Raw genomic sequence first — 25,987 nt, forward strand, 5'->3', positions numbered from 1 at the left:
ATGGATGGGGTGAAGGGGGCTTTGGGGAAGAGGGGAATGTCTGTTGAGGAAGGAAGGGAGAGGACGGAAGACAGAGGTGAGTGGAGAATGGTTGTATATGGATGATGATGTGATTGCATGAGGAGGAATGGGCGGGGTGGGGGTGGGGGTGAGGTAGTATGTGTGAGCAAATTTTGACGCAGCCCGAAGGGATTTCTCCCCGTCCGCTCCTTATATGCAATGGGGGGACGGAGAGGGGGGGTCGCCGATTAAATGAAGCGGCCTTGCTGTGGATGTGCTGTGCTTGCGACACTGCTTCTGACCCAGGGCGGTGGGCAAGGTGCAGGGATGACCCGTCATCCAGGAGGTGCTCAGATGAGAGGGAAGGTGGGAGGGGTGTGGAGTGTATTTAGGGATGAAATGGGTGGGAGTGTTTTTATGCCTTTCCCTTTTTGGCTACCTCCCTTGAAAGGGGGAAAAAGCCTTGGTATATGTATGTATGTATGTACGACGTTTCGCTTGTTACAACTGCAACAAGCGAAACATCGTATTAATAAAGGCTCCGTCCTCACATGGTGTTTATTTTGAGGATAAGTTCTTGCAGTCAGATATTTGTTAGATAGTGTGCTTAACTGCAGACTAAATTTAAGGACAGTTGTGTAAAAAGTAGTTTATCTCTGTCTTCGAAACACAACTCTGAAAACAGAGGAACATTACGTGTTTCGGAAGTTTGTAATTATCTGTTTTATCAAAGTACCCATTTTTTCTGCAACCCCTGAGGGTACCTCGGTTATGATAAAGTCACTTCCTTTGGGGCTGTACTTTCTCGATTTCGGCCCAGCGATTGGTCTATGGTAAAATTCCTAGTTGGTTGACCAATAACTGTGGTCATTAAACGACCTGACCCATCCCTAGCATTGTACACTTATCCTTTCATGTACTTTTCGTTGGGGTCAGGTAATGTATTAGCCTACTTTCGACGTAGCGGACTTCGCTTGCCTGAGTAGGAGCCCACACTTGTGGCGGTACCATCATCACAGAAATACTATCACCACATAGGTCATATAAAAGATGTTTTATATACTATGTTGTATTGAAATAATTATTTTCGCTAGAACAAATCCACATTATATGTCCATCAGAAACATAAAGACATGGAATTCACATACCCCGTCATAATCATATGTGGAAAAACACTGAGATAGTGAACTGAACCTGAGCGCAGGAGACTGGTTCAAGCGTTGAAGGGTGGATGGCCACCACTACATCGGCGAAGGTGCGTAATATTGCCAACGCTTGTTCAAAGAAATACCCGCATACCTGCGGAGCACTCCACCACTCGATCGCGATCATAATTACAAATGAGGACTCTCATAGGTTTAGCAAAGTATACTACGGATGATAGATCGTATAAGTGAAAATCGGATGCCAAGGGTATCGGATAACGAAGTTGACCCGTATACACCTTCACTACGGAAATGTAAGGTCGATTCTACATTTTTTTCCTCGTTGCAACTACAAGAACAGGGATGTTAGGCTTATAGTATTGTGGGTTCTATTTTTCTCTCTTTTTATATAAGAGAAACTTTTGCTTGTTTGCGTTCTTTTGATACAACTCCGACAAACAGTTTTGTTCAGTTAATGATGAATCCTTTACACAGCAAAATTATTAACAGAAACGTTACATACATTTTCTGTGTGTAGGTGAATTAAATAATCTTTCTGCTGTAGTCTTTATTCACAGTTTATACACATACATATCTAGATGGCCGATTTAGTTCGGGGGTAACTTGGTTTAGTTTCCCTCTGGGGTTTACCATATTATAAAGTATATTTTAATAAATAGTAGAAAAAAGCAACTTAAATAATCACAAGCTAGGAATACTGATTCTAAGTCTTGAACTGCTCAATACCAACATCACTTTCGACCTCCGAAGAGGGCAGTGATTTGACCATGGCAGTTCCAATCTTATGTCTACACTGGTAATGCCAACCGGGAACGGGAATGCCAGCATGGGATTTTAGGAATCATTGCCAAACAATAGCTAACTCCTTGCATGCTTAAAATACATGCAATGAGAGTTTTCCTATGGATTCCAGTCTCCATGAAATACTATCAAGCTCCTCCCGAGGGGACGTGGCCTCGGAGGAATGGATGTCAATAGCAAATGGAAACTTGGTGACCAGATAATTCCAAAGGGAACTGTGCCATGGACTGTTAGATAACTCCTACATTATTTACGATAGATCCTTCGAAGGTCTCGTGTTTCTTACTTTTCCGTATTCTAATCTCTCTCCTTTTCGTGGAAAGCAGAAATCGAAGTTCCTCGAAGGACCGACCAGGGGTTTTAAGTGCAGGATTTGTCGTCACAAAGGTCCTAGGGGCAAAAGAAGCACCTAGGGCCCTGTCTCTCTATTCGAACATTTAACTAATCTAAGCGTTTGGCACCTGATTCTCGTCGTCTTCCTCTCACTCCTTCAACACGAACAATCTGACATCGATGTTGCTAAATCTACGAAAAAGGACTTGTGGAGCACCACTTGTTGAGTAAGTCCTCGGGCGATTGGCGTCGCAAGAGGTTTGCTTTTTGTGGTGCTGCAGCACAGAGAAGAAAATAAATAGAAATGCCCAATTCATCTGCAGGTATAGTCTTGGCTATATTAATACAGTCGTTAACAGCAACATCAGTAGTCGGAACGCAGTAGCCATCAATCAACTGCTTTGAGACGTGTGCGCGTATATATATATATATATATATATATATATATATATATATATATATATATATATGCATGTATGCATGCATGTATATGTGTGTGTTTGTATGTGTATATGTATATTTTTAATTATTTGTTTTTTATGTATTTTTGTTGTGGAAAAAGCTGCAGGTCGTGGTGACTGGCTAAAAGCGGTTGCGTAGCTGGAATGTGAGTCACCTCGTGGTGCTTTAGACACTGTCCATACTCCCAAGGGAAGAATAGTTCCATAGATCCTTCCTACTCCGTCAGCAGCATGCCGAGGAGAGAGTGGTTTTGTGTCTTGCCACCGCCTCCACCAAGCTTTCAAGGCACGGTGTTATGACTCTGGTAACACTAAACTCGCCATTTGAGCGTCATGTCGCTGATTATAGGAGGTTGTTAGGTTAAAAGAAACATTAAGGAGTCGTCTAAAGGCCAGAGAATGTCAAGTGGTTTGCAAGCAAGAATACTGAAGGTCGTGGAGATGTATCCCCGGCGCCTTTCGGGAAAAAGAAGCCGCTAAGGGGACTTGCGCCCGTGGAGATACTCCAGAGACGCCATCGTATCACATGTTCTTTACAATAACATTCCCGATATAGTGTAGTTTGGGGGCGAGGATTGAAAGGGAATCGGGGAGGGCGTTGCAGCTTATTCACAGGGGCTATGAGTGCCTTGTCAATAAACTGTCGCGTAATCTAATTGAGCAGGTGAGATTCACCGGAACTTGCTGGACGGATAAAGGATCTTGCGGAGCATTGGCTGCGCCTGGCATTGTTTGGGGTCACATTCCATCATGCCACTTCGACCACATCTGGAAAAAATGAAGAGATATGTTAGTAACCTGTGACTGCATAAATTATAAAGGGATATTTCAACATTGAGAAATAAAATTTACATGTCAAAAAACTTGTATGAAAACGGAGGACAGAGAGAAATTTACCTGCATTCGAGGCATGGACCAGACGCTTCCATGACCACCTCTCCTTCATAGTACCATTTGTTGGCCACCTCACACATCGTGACCGATTCCTGTCTGACGACAGGCGGGAAAGTGGGTATAGGAGTTGTAGTTGTGGTGATGTTGAACTTGGAAATGGGTACTGGGCATTCGTACCGTGGGCAGCAGAAGCCCGGGATGGGCTCCTCGTAACAGCCAGGAATCGGGGGAGGGCAGGACTGTTGCAGACAGAGAATATCGCCACGGAAGCAGAAGCAGAAATCGCATGGGTTGTCGCGGGGGATTTGTTGCGCTGAGACATAAACGTCCCCGTCGAAAAGACAAGTACCCGGTCCCAGGACGAATTCGGTAGTCGTGCTTGGAGTCCAGGTCGTGGTGCTCGATGGTGTGGTGGGTGAGACGTCTTCTGGTTCGGCACTGGGTGTGTATACCTCTTTTTCTGGTTTGGCTGACACAGTTGTTGTTTCTTCCTTGTCGATATCCGCAGTGGTTATTATAGACGTGCTTTCCACTCCAGTTACTGGCACTACGGTTGTCGTGGTGAGAATACCTTCGGTTGATTCAGTTTGATTAGAAGTTGGATATCCAACACTGGATATTTCAGGAGCATGTGTTGTGCTAGGTTTAACGGGTTCTTCGGGTACAGGTGATTCGGTGGCAGGTTCTTCGGGTGGCAGAGTTGTATAGTATCCTGTAGAGACTTCAGGTACAAGTGATTCGGTGGCAGGTTCTTCGGGTGGCAGAGTTGTATAGTATCCTGTAGAGACTTCAGGTACAGGTGATTCGGTGGTAGGTTCCTTGTCCTCTATATCTGGTTTGCCTTTTGTAACATTGGCGGATGGCACGACGGTAGCCGTGGCTGGAATCACGGTGGGTGGCCTCTGAATGTCAGGTGTTGTGGCTTCTTGGTCGATTGATATTTCTTCTGTGGTAGTGATCGCGATCTCATCAGGTTGAGTAGTGGTTTCCGGTGTAGGAGATGCTGTGGTCGATTTTTCCTCATCGATGTCTGGGATGAAGGTGTCAATTTCGGGGGCAACAGTTGTGGGGATGCCCTCTGTTGGTTCAGTTCCGCTAGAAGGATCGAATGTTGTGGGGAAATCAGTGGATTCTTCATGTGGTTGAGTGACATTTATTTCCATTGGGACTTCAGATACGGGAGTTCCTACGGTGGTGGTCTCATCTTCATCCTCTGGTTTGCCTTGTGTAACACTGACCATTGGTGTGACGGTAGCCGTGGCTGGAAATACGGTGGGTGGCTTCTGAGTCTCATCTGTTGTGTCCTCTTTGTCGATTGGAATTTCCTCTGTGGTAGTGGTCGTATCTTCTTCAGGTTTACCAGTGGCTGGGTAGGGCTTGTCAATGTCTTCAGTCTGACCTGTTGTGTCTTCTATGTCGACTGGGGTTTCTTCTGTGGTAGTGGTCGTATCGCCATCGGGCTGAGCAGTGGTTGTTTGGGGCTTTTGCATTTCTTGTCCGTCAGGAGTAGTTGTTATCACTTGATCGCCGCTGCCTGGGATGACTTCAGGCTGTACTGACGTGTGTTCTGTGTCGATTAAGGTTTCTTCTGTGGTAGTGGTCGTGTCTTCTTCAGGTTTAGTAGTGGGTGGATAGGGCTTGTCAATATCTTCAGTCTGACCTGTTGTGTCTTCTGTGTCGACTGGTATTTCTTCTGTGGTAGTGGTCGTGTCTTCATCAGTTTGAGGAGTGGGTGTGTGTGGCTTTTGCATTTCCTGTCCGTCAGGAGTAGTTGTAATCACTTGGTCGCCGCTGTCTGGGATGACTTGAGGCTGTACTGTCATGTGTTCTGTTTCGATCGGTATTTCTTCTGTAATAGTGGCCGTGTCTTCATCAGGTTGAGGAGTGGTTGTGTGGGGCTTTTGCATTTCTTGTCCGTCAGGAGTAGTTGTCATCACTTGGTCGCCGCTGTCTGGGATGACTTCAGGCTGTACTGTCGTGTCTTCTTTGTCGATTGGAATTTCCTCTGTGGTAGTGGTCGTATCTTCTTCAGGTTTACCAGTGGCTGGGTAGGGCTTGTCAATGTCTTCAGTCTGACCTGTTGTGTCTTCTATGTCGACTGGGGTTTCTTCTGTGGTAGTGGTCGTATCGCCATCGGGCTGAGCAGTGGTTGTTTGGGGCTTTTGCATTTCTTGTCCGTCAGGAGTAGTTGTTATCACTTGATCGCCGCTGCCTGGGATGACTTCAGGCTGTACTGACGTGTGTTCTGTGTCGATTAAGGTTTCTTCTGTGGTAGTGGTCGTGTCTTCTTCAGGTTTAGTAGTGGGTGGGTAGGGCTTGTCAATATCTTCAATCTGACCTGTTGTGTCTTCTGTGTCGACTGGTATTTCTTCTGTGGTAGTGGTCGTGTCTTCATCAGTTTGAGGAGTGGGTGTGTGTGGCTTTTGCATTTCCTGTCCGTCAGGAGTAGTTGTAATCACTTGGTCGCCGCTGTCTGGGATGACTTGAGGCTGTACTGTCGTGTGTTCTGTTTCGATCGGTATTTCTTCTGTAATAGTGGCCGTGTCTTCATCAGGTTGAGGAGTAGTTGTGTGGGGCTTTTGCATTTCTTGTCCATCAGGAGTAGTTGTCATCACTTGGTCGCCGCTGTCTGGGATGACTTCAGGCTGTACTGTCGTGTCTTCTTTGTCGATTGGAATTTCCTCTGTGGTAGTGGTCGTATCTTCTTCAGGTTTACCAGTGGCTGGGTAGGGCTTGTCAATGTCTTCAGTCTGACCTGTTGTGTCTTCTATGTCGACTGGGGTTTCTTCTGTGGTAGTGGTCGTATCGCCATCGGGCTGAGCAGTGGTTGTTTGGGGCTTTTGCATTTCTTGTCCGTCAGGAGTAGTTGTTATCACTTGATCGCCGCTGCCTGGGATGACTTCAGGCTGTACTGACGTGTGTTCTGTGTCGATTAAGGTTTCTTCTGTGGTAGTGGTCGTGTCTTCTTCAGGTTTAGTAGTGGGTGGATAGGGCTTTTCAATGTCTTCAATCTGACCTGTTGTGTCTTCTGTGTCGACTGGTATTTCTTCTGTGGTAGTGGTTGTGTCTTCATCAGTTTGAGGAGTGGGTGTGTGTGGCTTTTGCATTTCCTGTCCGTCAGGAGTAGTTGTAATCACTTGGTCGCCGCTGTCTGGGATGACTTGAGGCTGTACTGTCGTGTGTTCTGTTTCGATCGGTATTTCTTCTGTAATAGTGGTCGTATCTTCTTCAGGTTTACCAGTGGGTGGGTAGGGCTTTTCAATGTCTTCAGTCTGACCTGTTGTGTCTTCTATATCGACTGGCATTTCTTCTGTGGTAGTAGTCGTAGCGTCATCAGTTTGAGGAGTGGCTGTGTGGGGCTTTTGTATTTCTTGTCCGTCAGGAGTAGTTGCTATAACTTGGTCACCGACGTCTGGGATGTGAGTGACAGTTTCCGGCGAAGCAGTAGTGAGGATGCTCTCTGTTATTTCAGTTTGACTAGGAGTTTCAGTTTCGGGGGAAAGTGTTGTGGGCATGCTTTCGATTGATTCCTCAGTGGAGACTTGAGGTGTGAATGTTGTGGGGAGTTTACTGGAATCTTCAGGTGAAGTTTCAACGCTGTCAGTGGAGACTTCAGTAGCATACACGGTGGTAGCAAATGGTTCTTCAGTAATAGAGCTCTGGGTGGACACTGATGTTTCTGTTGTCATCGTAACGTTTGTAGATGGTGGCTCGACTGAGAAAAGAGAGGGAGTACCATTAGGATTTTTGTAATATATAAGTTTTCATCGAAATATAAGAATCAATTTCTTGTTACACAGTGGGTTTTTCCATCAGCTCGGTCACAAATATTTGGATTTATTTAACTGAAAGGACGAACTTACTGCAGCTGTACTGAGGGCAACACGAGGTGGCTGTACGCGGCTTAGGGAAGCAGTTCTCTTTCGGCGGGGGGCACTCGATGACAGCACAGACGACCTTGCCATGGATGCAATAGCAGTCTGTACATGGGTCTTCGCTGGGAATATAGTCGCTTTCTTCGTAATAGAAACCATCCTGTTCGCACTTCTTCTGGGAGCCCTTAGTCGGCGACTCTGCAGTAGTCAAAGAGAACATGTAGACAAATAAAAAATTCTGGAAGGTTACTAAGATAAACTGGCGATCCCAAGAACCACCGATTAAACTTACAGATCGAGTAACATTCTGAGAGTAGGCTATTACTACCGTAATAGACAAATTCCCCTCCCGCTACACCATTACCAACAGTAACTTACCACAGTAGTACTGAGGGCAACATTCGTCATCACCAATCGTAGAATTGCACCTCAGGAAGGAGGCAGGGACGGAACAGGAAGCGTAGTCGCAAGAGATAGTGCCATTGTTGCAGTAACACTGGATCTGACAATTTGAAGTTGGGGGAACCAGGTCGCCGGTGGCGTACACTGTTTCGTTTACCATACAGGAATTGTCATCAATGGGAATCTCTGGCAGGGACGTTGTACCTTCCACTGGGTAAATCACTGTGGGTGTTTCATCTACTCCGACTGGGGACGTGGTGATTGTCTCTTTTTCCTCGGTTTCAACACCAACAGGAGTCACGGTGGTTGGTTCTTTCATATCAGTATCCACAGCTTCGACAGGGGATTTGCTCGTGGTCTCTTGGTCGATAGTAACAACAATTTCTGTGACGACTTCTTGGCCAGTAACACTGGAAGTCGTGGTAGGTACGTCTTCCTTGTCTGTACTGGTTACTGAAGATGTCGTAGTTTGCATTCCTGTTGCCGGCACTGCGGGATCTGTGGTGAAAGAGTCCGGTATATTTTCAGCTGAAAAAAGAAAAGAAAATGTCAGACTAGAAGTAAAGCGTTATCATACGGTACACTGATTAAGTATATATACACACGTTTGTAAAGAATATTCAAAAGAAACTTACGGCATGTATATTTGATGGGACAGCAGAAACCTGGAGGAGTTATAAGGGGAACACAGCCTTCCCCTGGAGTGACACATTCCTCCTTCGAACAGACAATTTCATTTTCATTGCAGTAACAGTCGTAGCAGACGTCAAAACTGGGGACATGGTCTCCATTTTTGTACAAGGTACCGTTTTCGAGACATCCCTGGTCAATGACATCCGGCCTGACGGTGGGCTGTGTCTCCTTGTCCTCTGGTGTGTCTACATCGATCTCAGGTGTTATTTCTGTAACGACTTCTTGGCCAGTAACACTAGAAGTTGTGGTGGGTATGTCTTCCTTGTCTGTACTAGTTACTGAAGATGTCGTAGTTTGCATTCCTGTTGCCGGCACTGCGGGGTCTGTGGTGAGAGAGTCCGGTATATTTTCAGCTGAAAAAAGAAAAGAAAATGTCAGACTAGAAGTAAAACATTGCCATACGGTACACTGATTAAGTATATATGCACACGCTCGTAAAAACATTCAAAGAGACTTACGGCATGTGTATTTGATGGGACAGCAGAAACCTGGAGGAGTTATAAGGGGAACACAGCCTTCCCCTGGAGTGACACATTCCTCCTTCGAACAGACAATTTCATTTTCAAAGCAGTAACAGTCGTAGCAGACGTCAAAACTGGGGACATGGTCTCCATTTTTGTACAAGGTACCGTTTTCGAGACATCCCTGGTCAATGACATCCGGCCTGACGGTGGGCTGTGTCTCCTTGTCCTCTGATGTGTCTACATCGATCTCAGGTGTTATTTCTGTCTCTTGAGTGGTTGTTTCTTCCAGGCTTGGAGTGGTATCCTTTCCTGTTGTTTCTACCTCGGTTGCTAAAGAGGCCTCGGAAGTTGACACTGTGCTTTCGGGCCCGGATGGGGTTTCTGTTGTGGAGTCGACCTCGTATGGTTCCGTTGGTCCTGGGAAGGTAATTTCGTGTAATTCTGTGGTGTAAGTGGAATCTGTGGTAACGTCTCCGATGGGTGAGGTTTGAGAAATTTCATCATCTTCTGTGACCGTAGACACGTCTGTCACATCAACACCAGACACTGGAGTTACGGTGGAAGTTTCAGGGTAAATAGTTTCGTGTGTAGCAGAAGGATCCCCATCTTCTGTTCCCACAGTTACATCAGTTGAGGACGAGATCTCGTAACTGGGTGTTGGAGAAGGCTCCTTTGTGATGCTCGTGTCTGTGGCTTGAGGGGTGGTGTCCGTTGCTACTGGCTCGGTTACCTCGGAGGGCTCGAAAGGTGACACTGTGCTCTCGGGCTCATACGTGCTGACAGTTGTGGAGTCAAACTCGGTTGACTCTGTTGGTCCAGGGAAGGTTATTTCGTGCATTTCTGTGGTGTATGTGGATTCTGCTGCTTCTGTGACCGTTGAGATTTCTGTCACGTCAATGCCAGCCGCAGGGAATACGGTGACACCCCCTGGGTAATCAGTAGTTCCGTTGGCCATAGAAGTGTCTATTACAGGCGATTCAGTGTCGGCGGGGATCATCGTGGTCTCACTCTCTGGGGAAATCGTCACGTTTTCACCTATCTCCTTCGACGGGACGGAAGTGGCCACTTCGACTTCAGCTGCAAAAGGTTTAGATAGCATTATGATAATCGGTCCAGTCTCACACATAAACATTGCGGTTGACTTAATATTCTTTGGTATGGTCAACTCAATTCTTGAAGATAAATGAACTATCAGACTATTTTTTTTTTTTGCAATCTATAGCTAAAAGAAGTACGTCAAATTTTTTAATGATCTCTGATAAAGAGAATAAGAACTTACCACAGCTGTATTTACTTGGGCAACACTCATCAATAGCCATTTCGACAGGTACACAGTTGTCCTGGGGCACTGGGCACGTCTGAGTGGCACACTGTTGTTTTCCGCCTATGCAGTAGCATGCTTTACATGGGTCACTGTTGGGGATAGACTCTCCCTCCAGGTACTGGATGTCTTGCACTATACAGTTTGGCGAGGGCATAACATCAGGAGCGACTTCAGCTGTAGGAAGAAAGGAAGGGCAAAATAGTGAGTTGCGAGGAACTCTTCTATTCCTAGTGAAATTATAAATTCTTATATACAGTCTTAAAACTATGCCAGTAACATTTCCACTGCCTTCCCTCCTGCCGGACGGTGAATAGTAGAACGAGAAAACCCACAGACTGATCCGTCCAATAGAGTGCCGAGTTTGCACATCAAGTAGATTCGAATCGAGTTTTGTTCAGAGGAAGGATAGCAAAGTAGAATGGTATCTGGCTCACATTCATTGTGATTACTGGAACTAAGGTCTTATACTAGAAAGTTATAACCAAACTATAAAATCTGGCTATGGCTTGCATTAGACCATGGCTATCGGGGATACTTACGGCATTTAAAGATGGGGCAGCATTGACCGGATGACACAATGGAAGTACACTGAAGGAAGTTAGGCGGCTTTGGCTTGCACGGCGTGATAGAGCACCGCACCACACTGTTATCACAGACACAGGATTCCTGACAAGGGGAAGTGGTAGGCACAGCAGCACCATTAGAATAAGTGACTCCTTCTGATACGCAGTTGCCTTCGCCAGGAATGGCCGATTCGGGTTTCACGGGGAGCACAGTCTCAATCGGCTCGCCCTCAAGATCATCACCGGGGTCCTTCGTGACAGATTCGATTTCGGTGACATTCGTTGGCTCCGTGCTGACCTCCGTGACCATTGCACCTGGTTTAAGGTCGGGCACAACTGACGATGAAGGAGGTGTCACCGTGGTCACTAGTTCGATATCTTCCTGATCGATGATCGTAGTGGCATCTGGACTCGAGACGAAAGACATGGGCGTGGTTGTCATTACGTCCGCAGTGTCTTGGCTCGTTGATTTTGTCTCGTAAAGGCCGTCTGGGAGGGTGCTCACCTCTTTGGGAACATCAGTAGTTAGGGACTCGGTAGGTGTTTCCTTCGTGGTGGTCCCTGCAGAGATAGTCTCTGTTCCCTTGTCTGTGTCAGTAGACGGTACAGATCCATCGGTTACCACGGGCCTTTCGGTGACGGAAGTATCGATGCTTTCAGTTCCTGTAGAGATCGTCGTGTCTACTTCAACAATAGTTGATTCAGTGGTCATTGGTTTTTCAGTTGAAACCTTGTCCACATGTTCTGTAGATGATTCTGTATCTGTGGTTATGTCAGTTACTGATGTCGGTTGGGTGACGGGGGCATCGGTGCCCTCAATTTCTGTAGAGATCGTCGTGTCTACCTCAACAATCGTTGATTCAGTGGTCGTTGGTTTATCAGTTGAAACCTTGTCCACATGTTCTATAGATGATTCTGTATCTGTAGTTATGTCAGTTACTGATATCGGTTGGGTGACGGGGGCATCGGTGCCATCAATTTCTGTAGAGATCGTCGTGTCTACCTCAACAATAGTTGATTCAGTGGTCGTTGGTTTATCAGTTGAAACCTTGTCCACATGGTCTGTAGATGATTCTGTATCTGTAGTTATATCAGTTACTGATATCGGTTGGGTGACGGGAGCATCGGTGCCCTCAATTTCTGTAGAGATCGTCGTGTCTACCTCAACAATAGTTGATTCAGTGGTCGTTGGTTTATCAGTTGAAACCTTGTCCACATGTTCTGTAGATGATTCTGTATCTGTAGTTATGTCAGTTACTGATATCGGTTGGGTGACGGGAGCATCGGTGCCCTCAATTTCTGTAGAGATCGTCGTGTCTACCTCAACAATAGTTGATTCAGTGGTCGTTGGTTTATCAGTTGAAACCTTGTCCACATGGTCTGTAGATGATTCTGTATCTGTAGTTATGTCAGTTACTGATATCGGTTGGGTGACGGGAGCATCGGTGCCCTCAATTTCTGTAGAGATCGTCGTGTCTACCTCAACAATAGTTGATTCAGTGGTCGTTGGTTTATCAGTTGAAACCTTGTCCACATGTTCTGTAGATGATTCTGTATCTGTAGTTATGTCAGTTACTGATATCGGTTGGGTGACGGGGGCATCGGTGCTATCAATTTCTGTAGAGATCTCCGTGTCTATCTCAACAATAGTTGATTCAATGGTCGTTGGTTTTTCAGTTGAAACCTTGTCCACATGGTCTGTAGATGATTCTGTATCTGTAGTTATGTCAGTTACTGATATCGGTTGGGTGACGGGAGCATCGGTGCCCTCAATTTCTGTAGAGATCGTCGTGTCTACCTCAACAATAGTTGATTCAGTGGTCGTTGGTTTATCAGTTGAAACCTTGTCCACATGGTCTGTAGATGATTCTGTATCTGTAGTTATGTCAGTTACTGATATCGGTTGGGTGACGGGGGCATCGGTGCTATCAATTTCTGTAGAGATCGCCGTGTCTATCTCAACAATAGTTGATTCAATGGTCGTTGGTTTTTCAGTTGAAACCTTGTCCACATGGTCTGTAGATGATTCTGTATCTGTAGTTATGTCAGTTACTGATATCGGTTGGGTGACGGGAGCATCGGTGCCCTCAATTTCTGTAGAGATCGTCGTGTCTACCTCAACAATAGTTGATTCAGTGGTCGTTGGTTTATCAGTTGAAACCTTGTCCACATGGTCTGTAGATGATTCTGTATCTGTAGTTATGTCAGTTACTGATATCGGTTGGGTGACGGGGGCATCGGTGCTATCAATTTCTGTAGAGATCTCCGTGTCTATCTCAACAATAGTTGATTCAATGGTCGTTGGTTTTTCAGTTGAAACCTTGTCCACATGGTCTGTAGATGATTCTGTATCTGTAGTTATGTCAGTTACTGATATCGGTTGGGTGACGGGAGCATCGGTGCCCTCAATTTCTGTAGAGATCGTCGTTGATTCAATGGTCGTTGGTTTATCAGTTGAAACCTTGTCCACATGGTCTGTAGATGATTCAGTATCTGTAGTCATGTCAGTTACTGATGTTGGTTGGGTGACGGGGGCATAGGTGCTCTCAATATCTGTAGAAATCGCCGTGTCTACCTCAACAATAGTTGATTCAATAGTAGTTGGTTTATCAGTTGAAACCTTGTCCACATGTTCTGTAGATGATTCTGTATCTGTAGTCATGTCAGTTACTGATGTTGGTTGGGTGACGGGGGCATCGGTGCTATCAATTTCTGTAGAAATCGCCGTGTCTACCTCAACAATAGTTGATTCAGTGGTCGTTGGTTTATCAGTTGAAACCTTGTCCACATGTTCTGTAGATGATTCTGTATCTGTAGTTATGTCAGTTACTGATGTCGGTTGGGTGACGGGGACATCGGTGCTCTCAATTTCTGTAGAGATCGTCGTTTCTACCTCAGCAAACATTGATTCAATGGTCGTTGGTTTTTCAGTTGAAACCTTGTCCACATGGTCTGTAGATGATTCTGTATCTGTAGTTATGTCAGTTACTGATGTCGGTTCGGTGATGGGGGACACGGAGTAGTCTTCAGTTACCTTAGAGGTTGCTAAGACGTGCTTGTCAGTCGTTGATTCGGTGGTTGAGGGTTCTTCAGGTTCAACTTCAACGGGTTTCTCTGTTGTGGATTCTTCATCTACAGTTTCGTCGGTTACTGCGGGTGGTGTGGTGACGGGGTAATAATCTTCAGTTATTTCAGTGGTCGACACGGTTTCTTCATCTCCATCAATCACAGGTATTGCGGAGATTGGTTTTGTAGAGGTAATGTCATCAATAGAAGGCTTTGTTGTCGCTATTGACGGTGTCGTGGCAGGGGCTTCTGTTCCTTCAGGAGTTGTCGTAGTTTCCTCTTTCTCATCAACTGATTCATCGGTGGACGATGGTGTCACGTGATCTTCCGGTTCTGTTGAAGTTTCGGCAGAAGTGATATTTTCTGTGCTTGTGGTGAGGTCGGGTACAATATGGTCCACGGCAGGAGTCTCCGTACTGGGCAGATCGCCGGTGTCTGTTGCTGCTACGAGGGTTGTGGATTCAAGAGAGGGATCATCCGTCATGCTTGAAGCTGGAATCACTGTAGGTACCTCGTCATCTGCTGCAAGAAAAATATCACGTGAATGCTAACACGTTTACCATTATCTACACATCTGTACCCAGTAGTTGACACCTAAAGCATTTTGTGTTCAGACATTAAGGTAGCTGGCTGTGGTATGCAGCAGTGACCATTTTACCACTGGTAACACTTTACCTTTTCTGTGACAAGATGTAGGAATGTCATTTTTAATGGACTGGTCCTCGTATCTGTCCACCAGTGAATCATCTGGTCTGATACAAAATTCTTTAGGTGTCTACTGTAAGGTTCAGGTGAACAGAACTTAGAAATCTGATACTTTTTTCTTCCCAAAATGAATCTGAGAGATGATGAGACATGTTCCTAGGGCATTCTTGATACAGATGCTACCTTGTAGGACACTTTAACTAAAATTATGATATAATGCAGAAAGCATTCCTCGGATAGTGTACAAAAAATTAAATTAGTGTCGACTGGCCTCAGTTGTGATGAGAGTCTTTTCGTAATACTTACGACATATGTAGGAATCCGGACAGCACTGCCCTGGAGGAGGTTCGTGTGGTACACATCCCTCCTCGACGTCCTCCAGTGGGGAGTGGCACTCCTGAATGGCACAAACAGAGTCGCCCTTCATGCAGTAGCAGTGTTCACACGGGTCCTCTGTCGGGATGACGTCACCGTCATCGATGTATTTTCCCTTGTAGTAACAGGCGGACGCCAAGGGGATTATGGTTGTAGTGGGCACTTCCACGTGGGTTTGATCGCCCTCAAGAGCTGGCGTCATTGTTGTCTGGATGAGGCTGGCATCGTCCTCGTAAGCTGTGCAGTAGAAAGACATGATGAGTCGAAACGTTTTGGAATTACGTATAAAGTATATACCCATGTCAAGTATTCGTATGTACATCATGAATATATATTGTATACTATGCATACATATATGTAAATGATTCGTGTTAGTTTCTGTAGAAAGATATGTAGTTTACACAATTCATATGTGTTTACGCAAGTTGTTTGTATGCTTGTATAAGTACATCCATATATTTCTATCTACATTTCCACGAATATATATATATATATATATATATATATATATATATATATATATATATATATATATATATATATATATATATATATATCAACCACAATGCACTTTAATTCTAATCCATCAACATCGGAAGCTCCGTGGAGGCAACATGCAGTAATTGAAACGTAGTACGACCAAGGACTCGAACCTACGGCTAGCACATGACCAGTGCTGTAGTGACTTAGACCATTGCTCCATCAAGAATGGTCTAAGTCACTACAGCACTGGTCACGTGCTAGCCGTAGGTTCGCGTCCTCGGTCGTACCACGTTTCAATTTCTTTGTTGCCTCCACGAAGCTTCCGATGTTGATGGCTTAGAATTAAAGTGCATTGTGGTTGATAAAAATGTATCGCTATTCACTGGAACCCATTCAGTGTTGTACACACACATATATAAATATATATATGTATATATATATATATATATATATATATTCATATATATACATATATATATATATATAATGTTACATTCAGGCAACTATAGAAGACAGTCTGGAAGTGCTACAGTCTAAGCTCATCGAGTTAACGATAAAGAAACCTTGGCGTAATTCCTCCGAAGTCGCATCCTTGAACTTCGACTGCTGAAGAAGGTCTTCCAGGAGGAGGGTGTTGCTGAGGAAACCGATGGAGAGAGCGGCCGAGCTTGAGGAGGAGGAAGAAGACAGAGGGCTCTGAGAGAGCTCCTTTGATCGGGGGTCATGCAGCACATGCCTTAAGAGTCCGGAGGGTTTACGGGTTCCGGTAGCTAAGGAGTTCGGGGAACCGGAGACCAAGGAGACGTGGTGGTGATGGGTGGGGTGGGTAGGAAGAACATAAGAAGTTGTTAGAGGATAAGTTGGGTCACGTGCAGTGCCGTTCTGACAAGAGTTAGATATTAGTATATTAGTATAGAGTTCAGTGGTTAGTTTGAATGCGGAGAGAGAGAGTGAACATTATCAATGATGTACTTCATTGGTAGTAGAGGTATAAGAACCACAGATGACTGAAAAGTTTAAGGTTTATATTGACGATGTTATTCAGGACAGTTCGACAGAGTTGAAAATTAAGAACAAAGAACAGTACGAAGGGAGGAACCTGTCCCGGGAACAGACATGCTTGCATGCTCGTGCACCTGCCCGGGTGCTGTGCATTGGGGAAAGGAGACTTACTGCAATTGTATCTGGTGGGACAGCAGACACCTTCTGTGAAGATCGGCCTACATCCTTGCACCATGAGAACACACTCTTTCATGACGCAAGAAGTCCTGTTCCTGATGCAGTAGCAGAGCTCGCAAGGGTTCTCCGGGTCGCCGGCGAGCTATTGGATAAAGGCGGTCAGATGTAGAAGAGACACACATAGACACACATACAAACACACACACACACACACACACACACACACACACACACACACACACACACACACACACACACACACACACACACACACACACACACACACACACACACACACACACACACACACACACACACACACACACACACACACAAAACATGACTCGACGGCGCAGTGGCAGCGTTTGCAACTGCTGCTACAGCGGTCTGAGTTCGAATCCCGCCCAGGGCTGAAATAATTTCAGTATCGCTGCACTGTGAGTCGTTACTCCAACTCTTGTGGGCGGGGAGTTGTATGTGTGTGTGTGCATGTAAGGTCACAGCAGTACCCATAGATCTGTCATATATAATCTCTGAGCTCTCTTCCTCGAGGGAAATAGCTGTCGATCACGAGTCCAACACGTGATCCAAGACCATTGTGAATCACACACACACTCACACTCATTGGTATAGTCGCTGTGGTACAGAAACCCCATAGTGGAGCAGTAGATTTGTTTTCTTATGCTTCAACTACAACTACAACAGAGGGAATGTTTTGTGCTCCATTCTGGGTTTTCTTACCTTTACCTCTACATGTATACATATATACATACATATATATATATATATATATATATATATATATATATATATATAGATATATATATATATATATATATTGCTTCGACCAATCCAAAGAGACAGGGAGGTCTCAATTCTTACCTGGGCTCCATCTGGGTAGTATTTATTGTCGATGTAGCACCCGCGCTCCGTGTAAGGGACGAGGCCAGTCTCGGCCCTCGTGGTTGTTACGGGGCTGAGGGTCGTGGTGCTGCTGCTCATGTCCATAACCTGAAGGCTGACCGGAACTGGAAAGACAACGACGATGGGTGCGTTCAAGAAGAGTAAACAGAACATTTGCGGGGAAACAGGAGCGAGTCGTATGACGTGTTTGGGACTATAACCCCATCAGTACCGTGTAAAGGCCTCTGGATGGCATTAGACGATTTTGTTTAGCTAAAGGCTTTATGAGGATCGGAAGAAGTGGTGATCCTCCAGTCTGAATAAGGGTTTCTGTCAATCAAAATCGCATTCAGACCGGAGTCATTCCTCCTCAGAACAAAGGTATCAGTCAACCTGGATTAAGGCTGAATGGAAAGTACTTTTTATCTTTAGCAAGGAATTATGAACAAATAAGTGTTTAAGGAAGACTTAGAAAATATTAAGACACTTTGTTGGTGTTCTAAATTGTAGGAACTAATGTGCATATAAACATTTGCATAGACTTTTGAGTTTGAAAGTAAACCAGTGCAGTAGGGTATTAAAGACTCTACTACGGGATTTATCTAAATATATGAACATTAAGATCTTTTACAAAGTACTAAGAAGCGTGAGATTCATGGCCAGTTACACACAGTAGAAAAAGAATGTACACATGGGCAGCAGCTCGTGAAACGATTTGTGTTCATGTAATGATGTTTATAATGAAATACCAGGATCGTGGAAAGTATAGGGTCACCATAGGTTTATAACAGTTGAACCATACAGACAGGCACACCAACTTTTCCGGCACAGATTATCAGTGCCAAGAAGTTATCAGACCTTTGCTGCGTGATGTTCTTTTTTAATGTGTGTAATTGGTATCGTAAAGTTTGTATCACTGGACATATAGTCTACAGCTATTGCAGGCTCGTTTGATGAGGAAGTATTTTGAATATAGTGTGACTTCATTTACAGTATTCTCAACAGTACCCCTAAAATGGTGTTTCTTTGACATGAAATGATGTGTTAGTTCACGTCACTTTTCGTAAAGAAGACCAAACCAAACTTGACGTTAGGATGACCCTACGAGGAAAATATGGTAATATTAATCAAACGAGTCCGCACTAGTTTCTGAAGTTTCTGATATGACCAGTTGTGGTACCCCGTCAAGTAGGTGACATGCTTTGTAAGATTTTCTTAGGACTACTTTTAAATTGTCCTTATCCGTCTGAGCGTGTGGCCCAGTCTAAAGAGGGTCAGAATCATTGGAGACCCCCTTTAGAGCGGAGTTCTTTCCATCAGATGAATGGAGGCGTCTGACGGCTTCCAGAAGGAAATCTAGCGTATCACCGTGTTGAAAGGGTAGCTGGATGAAAGCAAGCTAAACATAAAGGTAGATTACATTTACAGCCTAGCCCACACGAGCATCGTACTGTGCCTCCTGACCTAAGCGAGAATTTGTTCAGTGACGGAGGACTTAATGCCTTTGTCTGCAGAAAACAAACACGAAGAACACTTTGCTAGAAAATTATTCTCGCTGGTGTCAACAGACACTATAGGATGCTCAAGTGGTGGGCGAGGCTTGACCCAAAGCCAGAGGGCATTTTTGCATGAAATCAACTTCTACTTTGCTAAGTGCCAAAAGAGAGGAGAGGGCGGGGGGACTAAAGTAAGTGCCTACAAGACATAGTGTCAATGTTTAGGAGGGTTGTTTATCCCAGGAGGGGGACTGAGTGCCTGCAAGACACAAGAGCGCCAGAGTTGCTTATCTCGTGCTGGGGACAATTTGAGTGCCAAAAGACGGGAGGTGCCACGGTATACAGGTGAGGTTTAACTGCCGACGTGGTCAGTGCCAGGACTTAACAAAGGGTGATAGAAAGGGGCACATCATAGGAAAGGGTCTTGGCATGTGCCTGAGGCAGCAGCAATAGCCGGAGTATCAAAGGAATGAAGACTGATATTTTACGTGTCAGACTAGAAGGGTGTGAGAAGACTATCAAAGGAACATGGATAGGGATTGGAAAACAGCTTAATAGTGCAAAGAAAGGGAGTGCTACAGGAAAAACAACAGGAAAAAATAGAGAAATACTTAAGCGGAAAGGCTTATGGCGAAGGTAGAGTGATGCTACATACATACATATATATATATATATATATATGTATGTATGTAATATATATATATGTATGTATATATATATATATATATATCCATCTATATATATATATATATATATATATATAATGTATGTATATATATATATGTATGTATATATATATATATATATATATATACACACATATGATTATTTTAAGTATAGATGAGTGGGCATGAGTCAGTGCAATATCACCAACACTCCTACTCGAACAGAATATCAGGAAAACGGAAGAAAAAAGAAAACAGAAGAAAGGGTTCTGGCGTCGCTAAGACTTCACAGGAAAGAGGACAGGGCACGTGAAGACGAAAAAACAAACAAACACACAGACAGATATCAAAGAACGTGAATAGTTTGCAAGAGAATAAGATCTATATACACTTGGGAATATCTGTAAATCGGTTTTGGTCCAGATTGCGACCAAAAGAGGAGGATCAGGAGGCCCAAGAGAGAAAGAGAGAAAGTGAGAGATAGATAGATAGATAGATAGAGAAAGAGAGAGGGAGTGAGAGAGAGCACAACCGGAAGATCTTTCTTTGGTGTCCAGACTTCGAAAATCCCCCGAACTCAGTAATTCGCATTGTCCCCAGTCCACCGAAGCCAACCTCATTCCAACGGCCTCATCTGCAGACGACTCGGCGTTTAGAAGACAGGGGTACCAAACCCCGTCTCGGCTCTATGACCCTTGTGACGTCACGGGGCAGACCTCTAGCGTAGGTTGGGGTGGGGAGGGGGGGGGGGGAGAAGCCCCGTGACGCCACGTAGCATGCTTAGAAAATGTTGACTCATTCTTAAAGCAGTCAAGAGGGGGAAAATATTTTTTTTCTTCTTTAGAACCACCAGTTTTAAGGCCAATGCATAGATGGTAATATTACCTTTTGAAATCTGGGTATCTGATGTGGAGGCGCCTGCAAAGAACGTTTTAGATGTGGATTATTTTCATGGGGGATGGTTCAGACATGCATACAAGATACATTTAACTAATCAGACTGGTTTTCTTATGTTCTATTTTTTTCTTCCTTTTTAAACGTGCGCATGAAAGAAAACGGAATGCATGCAGCTTAAAGTTTTTATGCACCGTCATGAGGCAGTCATGCAGTTCATCGTTGGGTTTTTATACAATTTTTTTCTTTTAACAAATGAAGAACAACTCTAATAGGATTATATCTGAGGTATGTGGTCTTTTCTACCCATCCCTCCCTTCCTTCAATCCACTTACAGCGTCTGTCTCATAGAGAAAAAGGAGTCATTAAAAGTGATGATTGAAGGTAGATTCACTATCAAGTTTCAGTGCTTTTCGTCGTCTTTCTTACTAAGCTGTTGTCACTAGATTAGATAGAGTCTGTCTTCCGAGGATATATGTCAAAGTTCAGGTACGTCCTGTAGGTAGGACAGTTCTAAATTTTGATTTTAATAAAGGGCGATTAGGTTTAAACAAGGTGGAGTCAGAGTCTTTAGAAAAGAATGGTTGTTTAGGAAAAGATGGTGAGATAGTTTAAGAGGTCACGTGAGTTGTTTGAAATGAGCGTGAACTATTACTAAGAAGCGTTGGTGAGCGAGCGATCTTTAGTCAGTTTGGGATCGTTGACGTTCGATATAAAGAAAACGTCTGGTCGCGACATGACGTCATATCGTCCAAGAAAGCGAGGCGGAGGTTCTCAGTAGCCCCCCCCCCCAAAAAAAAGGGGGGGGGGACTTTGTTGTCAAAAAAGGTGCGGGAGGTTGAGGTCGGAATGAAGTCTTTGGAAACTAGTCGAAGAGTCAAAGAACTTTACCTTGCGGGCACGTTATGACTGGGCAGCACTGGTTTTCTTTCCTCTCCACCGTGCAGTCCTTTCCGATGGGCTTGCTGAAGGGGCATACCTGTGGTAGTAAGGGACCTGATCAGAACGGTCCCATTGTGAGGGTTGGAGCACTTGAGCCCTTAAACTCATACAACGTTAATGAGAACAAAGACTATGGAGAGCGTCGCCGCATTGAAAGAGGTAATGAAGTTAATCTTAACCCCTTCAGTATACTAAGCTCCTAATGAATAAAATTGCCTGGTGAGAGCAGAGTCGAAACATATAGTGGACGATACTGTAGTGAAGATGGTCATTATCATTATGCTTAGGAATACCTACAAAATTCAATCGAGAACTGTGGCATGTGCCACTGAGTAGTTTGTGATAAAAATTACTATACCTCTACTTCAACATGTCTAGGAATACAACAACTGTACGAGATTGTCCACAAGGATAGAAACACTAGTCAATTACTTTCATAACCATAAGAATGCTTAGTAATAACCTACGAAGAGCAAGAGAGAGACTCACTTTCAGGTAACACATGAGCATGGAGTTATGGCAAGTGCAGTTGAGGCAGGACTCGTTGGTGACGATGCGGTCGCCCTCGTCGTAGTGCTTCAACTGGTAGTAGCAGCCTGTACAGCAATAAAAAGAGATGATGGGGGTTAAGGGAAAAATCATGCCAAGTCACGCGGCTGGCCAGTGTAAACATTTCAGGTATGACATGACGCTATCCTCTGTTAATCGGGTGGTAGCAGATGAGATGCGGGTGTGTGCGTGCGTGCGTGCGTGTGTGTGTGTGTGTGTGTGTGTGTGTGTGTGTGTGTGTGTGTGTGTGTGTGTGTGTGCATGTGCATATATGTATTTGTGTGTGTATTTGTGTTGAGGGAATTACAGAAGTGTTCAGAAGTCTTTTAGTCACCCTTGTACATTTTTTATGCAAATATTAAGTTCTTCTTTGTGATATTTATAATATAAAGATCATTCTTGTATGGAGTACATGCAAAACAGCAACAAACATTTTAGTTAAACAAACATAATTGTATTGTTGAGAAGCTTTCGGACGCGGCTATGCGTGTACATACCACTTGTCATTTTTTTCTATTAGAAAATGGAAAGTGGTACGAAGGAAGAGAAAAAAGAGAGAGGGAGAAAAAAAAAATTAGGGTTAGTTACCTGTGGAGTTGGCCTTGTCGGTCATCATATCTTGGCGGAACAGCGGTCCAATAACACCTGTCGGGGACAAAGATCCACTCGTTAGAAAAAAAAAAGTATATATATATATATATATATATATATATATATATATATATATATATATATATATATATATGTGTATATATGTATATATATATGTGTAATAACACAACATTTATTTTCCGAGTGGGTTTTATTACATATTTTGTAAATCACGTGTTTTTATGATTTATTTGCATATGTACTGTATATATACATATGTATATGTATTTATATATATGTATGTATATATATATATATATATATATATATGTGTGTGTGTTTGTGTGTGTATGTGTGTGTGTGTGTGTGTGTGTGTGTGCGTGTGTGTGTGTGTGTGTGTGTGTGTGTATGTGTGTGTAAATATCGCATATATACTTGCAATCTGGGTTTTTACGTTCGATACTAATTTTGGTTACTATTATGTAGGTCGTACATGAAAAAATATATGGAAAAAAATAGGACAAAAAATCAAACTCGATAGTGTAAATGTGTATGTGTGTGTTAATGTGTCCTCACCTCCTTTGGAAGACTGGAAAAAGTCTCCGAAAGACGTCTGCTGCTGTTGGAAGTCGCCATAGAGAGGATCTGGAACAAAGGAAAGAAACATGCAAGTCGAACTTTGTTTATATTCATTTATTTATCTATCTACTTATCTATCTATTTATTTATTTATTTATTCCTGCATCCAGTCTCTCCACGGACCGAAAGGTCTCCCACGGTCGGTGTTCCTTGTCATTGTACTCCATCGTCATACACTGTGATCCATTCTAATCCACTGTTCACGATGAATAGACTATGCCCGCATTACCCCACGCGTACCTCTCAACTAGATAATGTTGCTTGGTGTTAGCCAGAATAAAATATAAAAATTGAAGATGACTTCTTCATCCTGAAGGAGGGGGGAGAGGGGAAGAGGATGAATAAAATTATCTGACGCCAGGCAGCACGATATCAGAATTATAAAAGGGAAATATTTTTAAAATCTAAGATGTCTCAAAAAATACAAGACACACAAAAGTGTCTTGCTCCCGTTTTTATAACCTCAGGGTGCTGGAATTCCATGACCTTTTCGAAATTTCTTTCCAGTTAAGTCACTGCAGTGGTCTTAAATATTCATAAACATAGTCTGGGTCCAGTTGTCACAGTGAAATGGCAAATGGACTTCAACGTAGGGCTACACAATCCCGAAATCAGATATAGCTTAGATAACACTTTTTTTTAGAGAAAACTGAATACGAGAGAGACTTGGGAGTTCTAGTGAGCCTTGATTTTAAATCCAGGAAACACTGCATTAGCGCCAGGAATAAAACTAACAGAGAATTAGGTTTCATTGCTAGGACGGTTACGAATAGAAGTGCAGAGGTAATTATCAAACTCTATCTAGCTTTGAATAGACCTATCCTTGACTATGCGGTACAGTTTTGGTGTCCGTCTTATAAATGGATATCAATTCACTAGAATCAGTACAGAGGAGACAGGTGGCAATGGACATGGAACTACCTAGCGTAGGCCTTATGGTCTCTTGCAGTCTCCTTCATTCTTATGTTCTTATATTAATATCTCCTTGCTATGGTTTTCTGGCGTTTCTATCCTTGCGTACTGAATTATTTCTTGTTTCGTTGAAGGCAAAGGAGGCGGGGCGGACTGGAGGGGGAGGGAGGGAGGGAGGAGGGAGGGGAGTCGGGGTCGGTGAAAATGAGAGGGGTGGGCCGGAGGGGGGCGGAGTTGGTCGGCTCGGCGTCGACGCCAACGAGTCATCTTGGTACAGAACGAAGAAGTGACCGGGGACGCTACTCGTACTCCTCCTCATCGGCCTCCTCCTCCTCCTCCTCTTTCTCCCTCTATGTCCCCTCTTCCTCTTTTTTGTTCTCACCCTTCGCCTCCTCATTCTACTTCCCCTCCTCGGCCTCCTCCTTCAACTCTTCCTCCTCCGCCTCCTCCTCCTCCTCCTCCTCTTCCTCCTTCTCTTCATTCCTCCTCCTCCTCCTCTTCTTCCTCCTCTTCCTCCTCCTCCTCTTCTTTTTTCTCTTCTTCCACTTCCGTCGCCTCCTCCTCTACAGTCTCCCAGCCTGGCGGACATATTCTCTCCTCCACCTCCCTTGGAGGCACGACCTGGAGCCTCTCGCTACCTCTACCAGTGGTCCGGGTGACCTCTGCAGCAGACATCGCCGTCGTTTCGTCTTTCTTTTTTATTTTATTTTTTTCTCGTCTTTATCCGGGGGCTCTGGCAGAGCAAATGGATTTCCGGGTTCCGGGGAAGAAGGAGGAGGAGGAGGAGGAGGAGGAGGAAAAGGAGGAGGGAGGGGGAAGCAAGAGTGGGGGCAGAGAAAGAACAGGAAGTTGATAGAAGGAGGAGGAGTGGAGATGGAAAATCGTTAGAGAAGGAAGACGATTAAGAAGAAAAGGAGAGGAGGAGGACGAGAAAAAGGTAAAGGGAGATGAGGAGGGAGGACAGGAATAAGAGTAAGGGGAGGAAATTGAAGAGGGAGAATATGATGAAAAGGAAGAGGGGTAGGGTATAAAAGAGAAAAAAAAGGAGAATAGTGGGTAGGAGGAGGTGGAAGAGGAGGTGGAAGAGTAGAAGGTGGAGGACATGAAGGAAAAGGAGGGGGATAGAAGAAGGACGGGGAGGAAGAAGAGGGAAGAGGGAAAAGAGGATGAAGATGAAGAGAAAGAGATCGTTCGGCACGATCTATGATCGCTAGGAACGCGCCTGACAGGTTGTCTCACAACGAGGTGCGATTGGTGGCCGCAGGTTGCGGTAGGCGGCGGCGGCTGCGGCTGCGGCAGAGGCAAAGCCGAACTCCCTCACTCACACAGCCTGCGGCACCGCAAGCAAAACATTTCCTTGGGGCACATTGACCCCTCGTTGGTCCTCATCCCAACCCCCTAACCTCCCCCCAACCCTCACCCCATCCCCCTCACCCCAACACCCACACCCCGAGATAGCAGCAAAATCTGCTCTGAGGCTCTATAGATGACCCGGGTAGGCGGTTGAGGGACTTCCGTGGCACTCATCTATGGCACTCCAGTGCGCGCGCACACACACACACACACACACACACACACACACACACACACACACACACACACACACACACAC

At 44.5% G+C, this 25,987-nt stretch overlaps 1 protein-coding gene across 4 annotated transcripts in view; it reads right to left on the minus strand.

Annotated features, from left to right (window-relative positions):
• Nucleotides 1-1,707: 1,707 nt before the first annotated feature.
• Nucleotides 1,708-25,987, minus strand: part of LOC143039410 (uncharacterized) — a 148,798-nt gene continuing 124,518 nt past the window's right edge. For 2 of the 4 annotated variants that reach the window (XM_076209408.1, XM_076209409.1), the window contains 16 exons: nucleotides 23,401-23,469; nucleotides 22,822-22,878; nucleotides 22,174-22,280; nucleotides 21,634-21,721; nucleotides 20,734-20,766; nucleotides 17,667-17,812; nucleotides 16,779-16,926; nucleotides 15,054-15,359; nucleotides 10,953-14,564; nucleotides 10,369-10,587; nucleotides 9,084-10,166; nucleotides 8,568-8,978; nucleotides 7,909-8,460; nucleotides 7,519-7,728; nucleotides 3,659-7,370; nucleotides 1,708-3,529 (listed from right to left, as the gene is read on the minus strand). In XM_076209408.1, the coding sequence (XP_076065523.1) occupies nucleotides 3,433-3,529; nucleotides 3,659-7,370; nucleotides 7,519-7,728; nucleotides 7,909-8,460; nucleotides 8,568-8,978; nucleotides 9,084-10,166; nucleotides 10,369-10,587; nucleotides 10,953-14,564; nucleotides 15,054-15,359; nucleotides 16,779-16,926; nucleotides 17,667-17,812; nucleotides 20,734-20,766; nucleotides 21,634-21,721; nucleotides 22,174-22,280; nucleotides 22,822-22,878; nucleotides 23,401-23,469 (10,850 nt within the window). In that variant the 3' untranslated portion in view covers nucleotides 1,708-3,432. The remainder of the gene's footprint in view (nucleotides 3,530-3,658; nucleotides 7,371-7,518; nucleotides 7,729-7,908; nucleotides 8,461-8,567; nucleotides 8,979-9,083; nucleotides 10,167-10,368; nucleotides 10,588-10,952; nucleotides 14,565-15,053; nucleotides 15,360-16,778; nucleotides 16,927-17,666; nucleotides 17,813-20,733; nucleotides 20,767-21,633; nucleotides 21,722-22,173; nucleotides 22,281-22,821; nucleotides 22,879-23,400; nucleotides 23,470-25,987) is intronic. The other 2 variants (XM_076209410.1, XM_076209411.1) reach the window with 2 other exon arrangements.

Source organism: Oratosquilla oratoria, chromosome 26 (genome assembly GCF_046742065.1).
Source record: "Oratosquilla oratoria isolate Oo_2021 chromosome 26, ASM4674206v1, whole genome shotgun sequence".
Classification (NCBI taxonomy): domain Eukaryota; kingdom Metazoa; phylum Arthropoda; class Malacostraca; order Stomatopoda; family Squillidae; genus Oratosquilla; species Oratosquilla oratoria.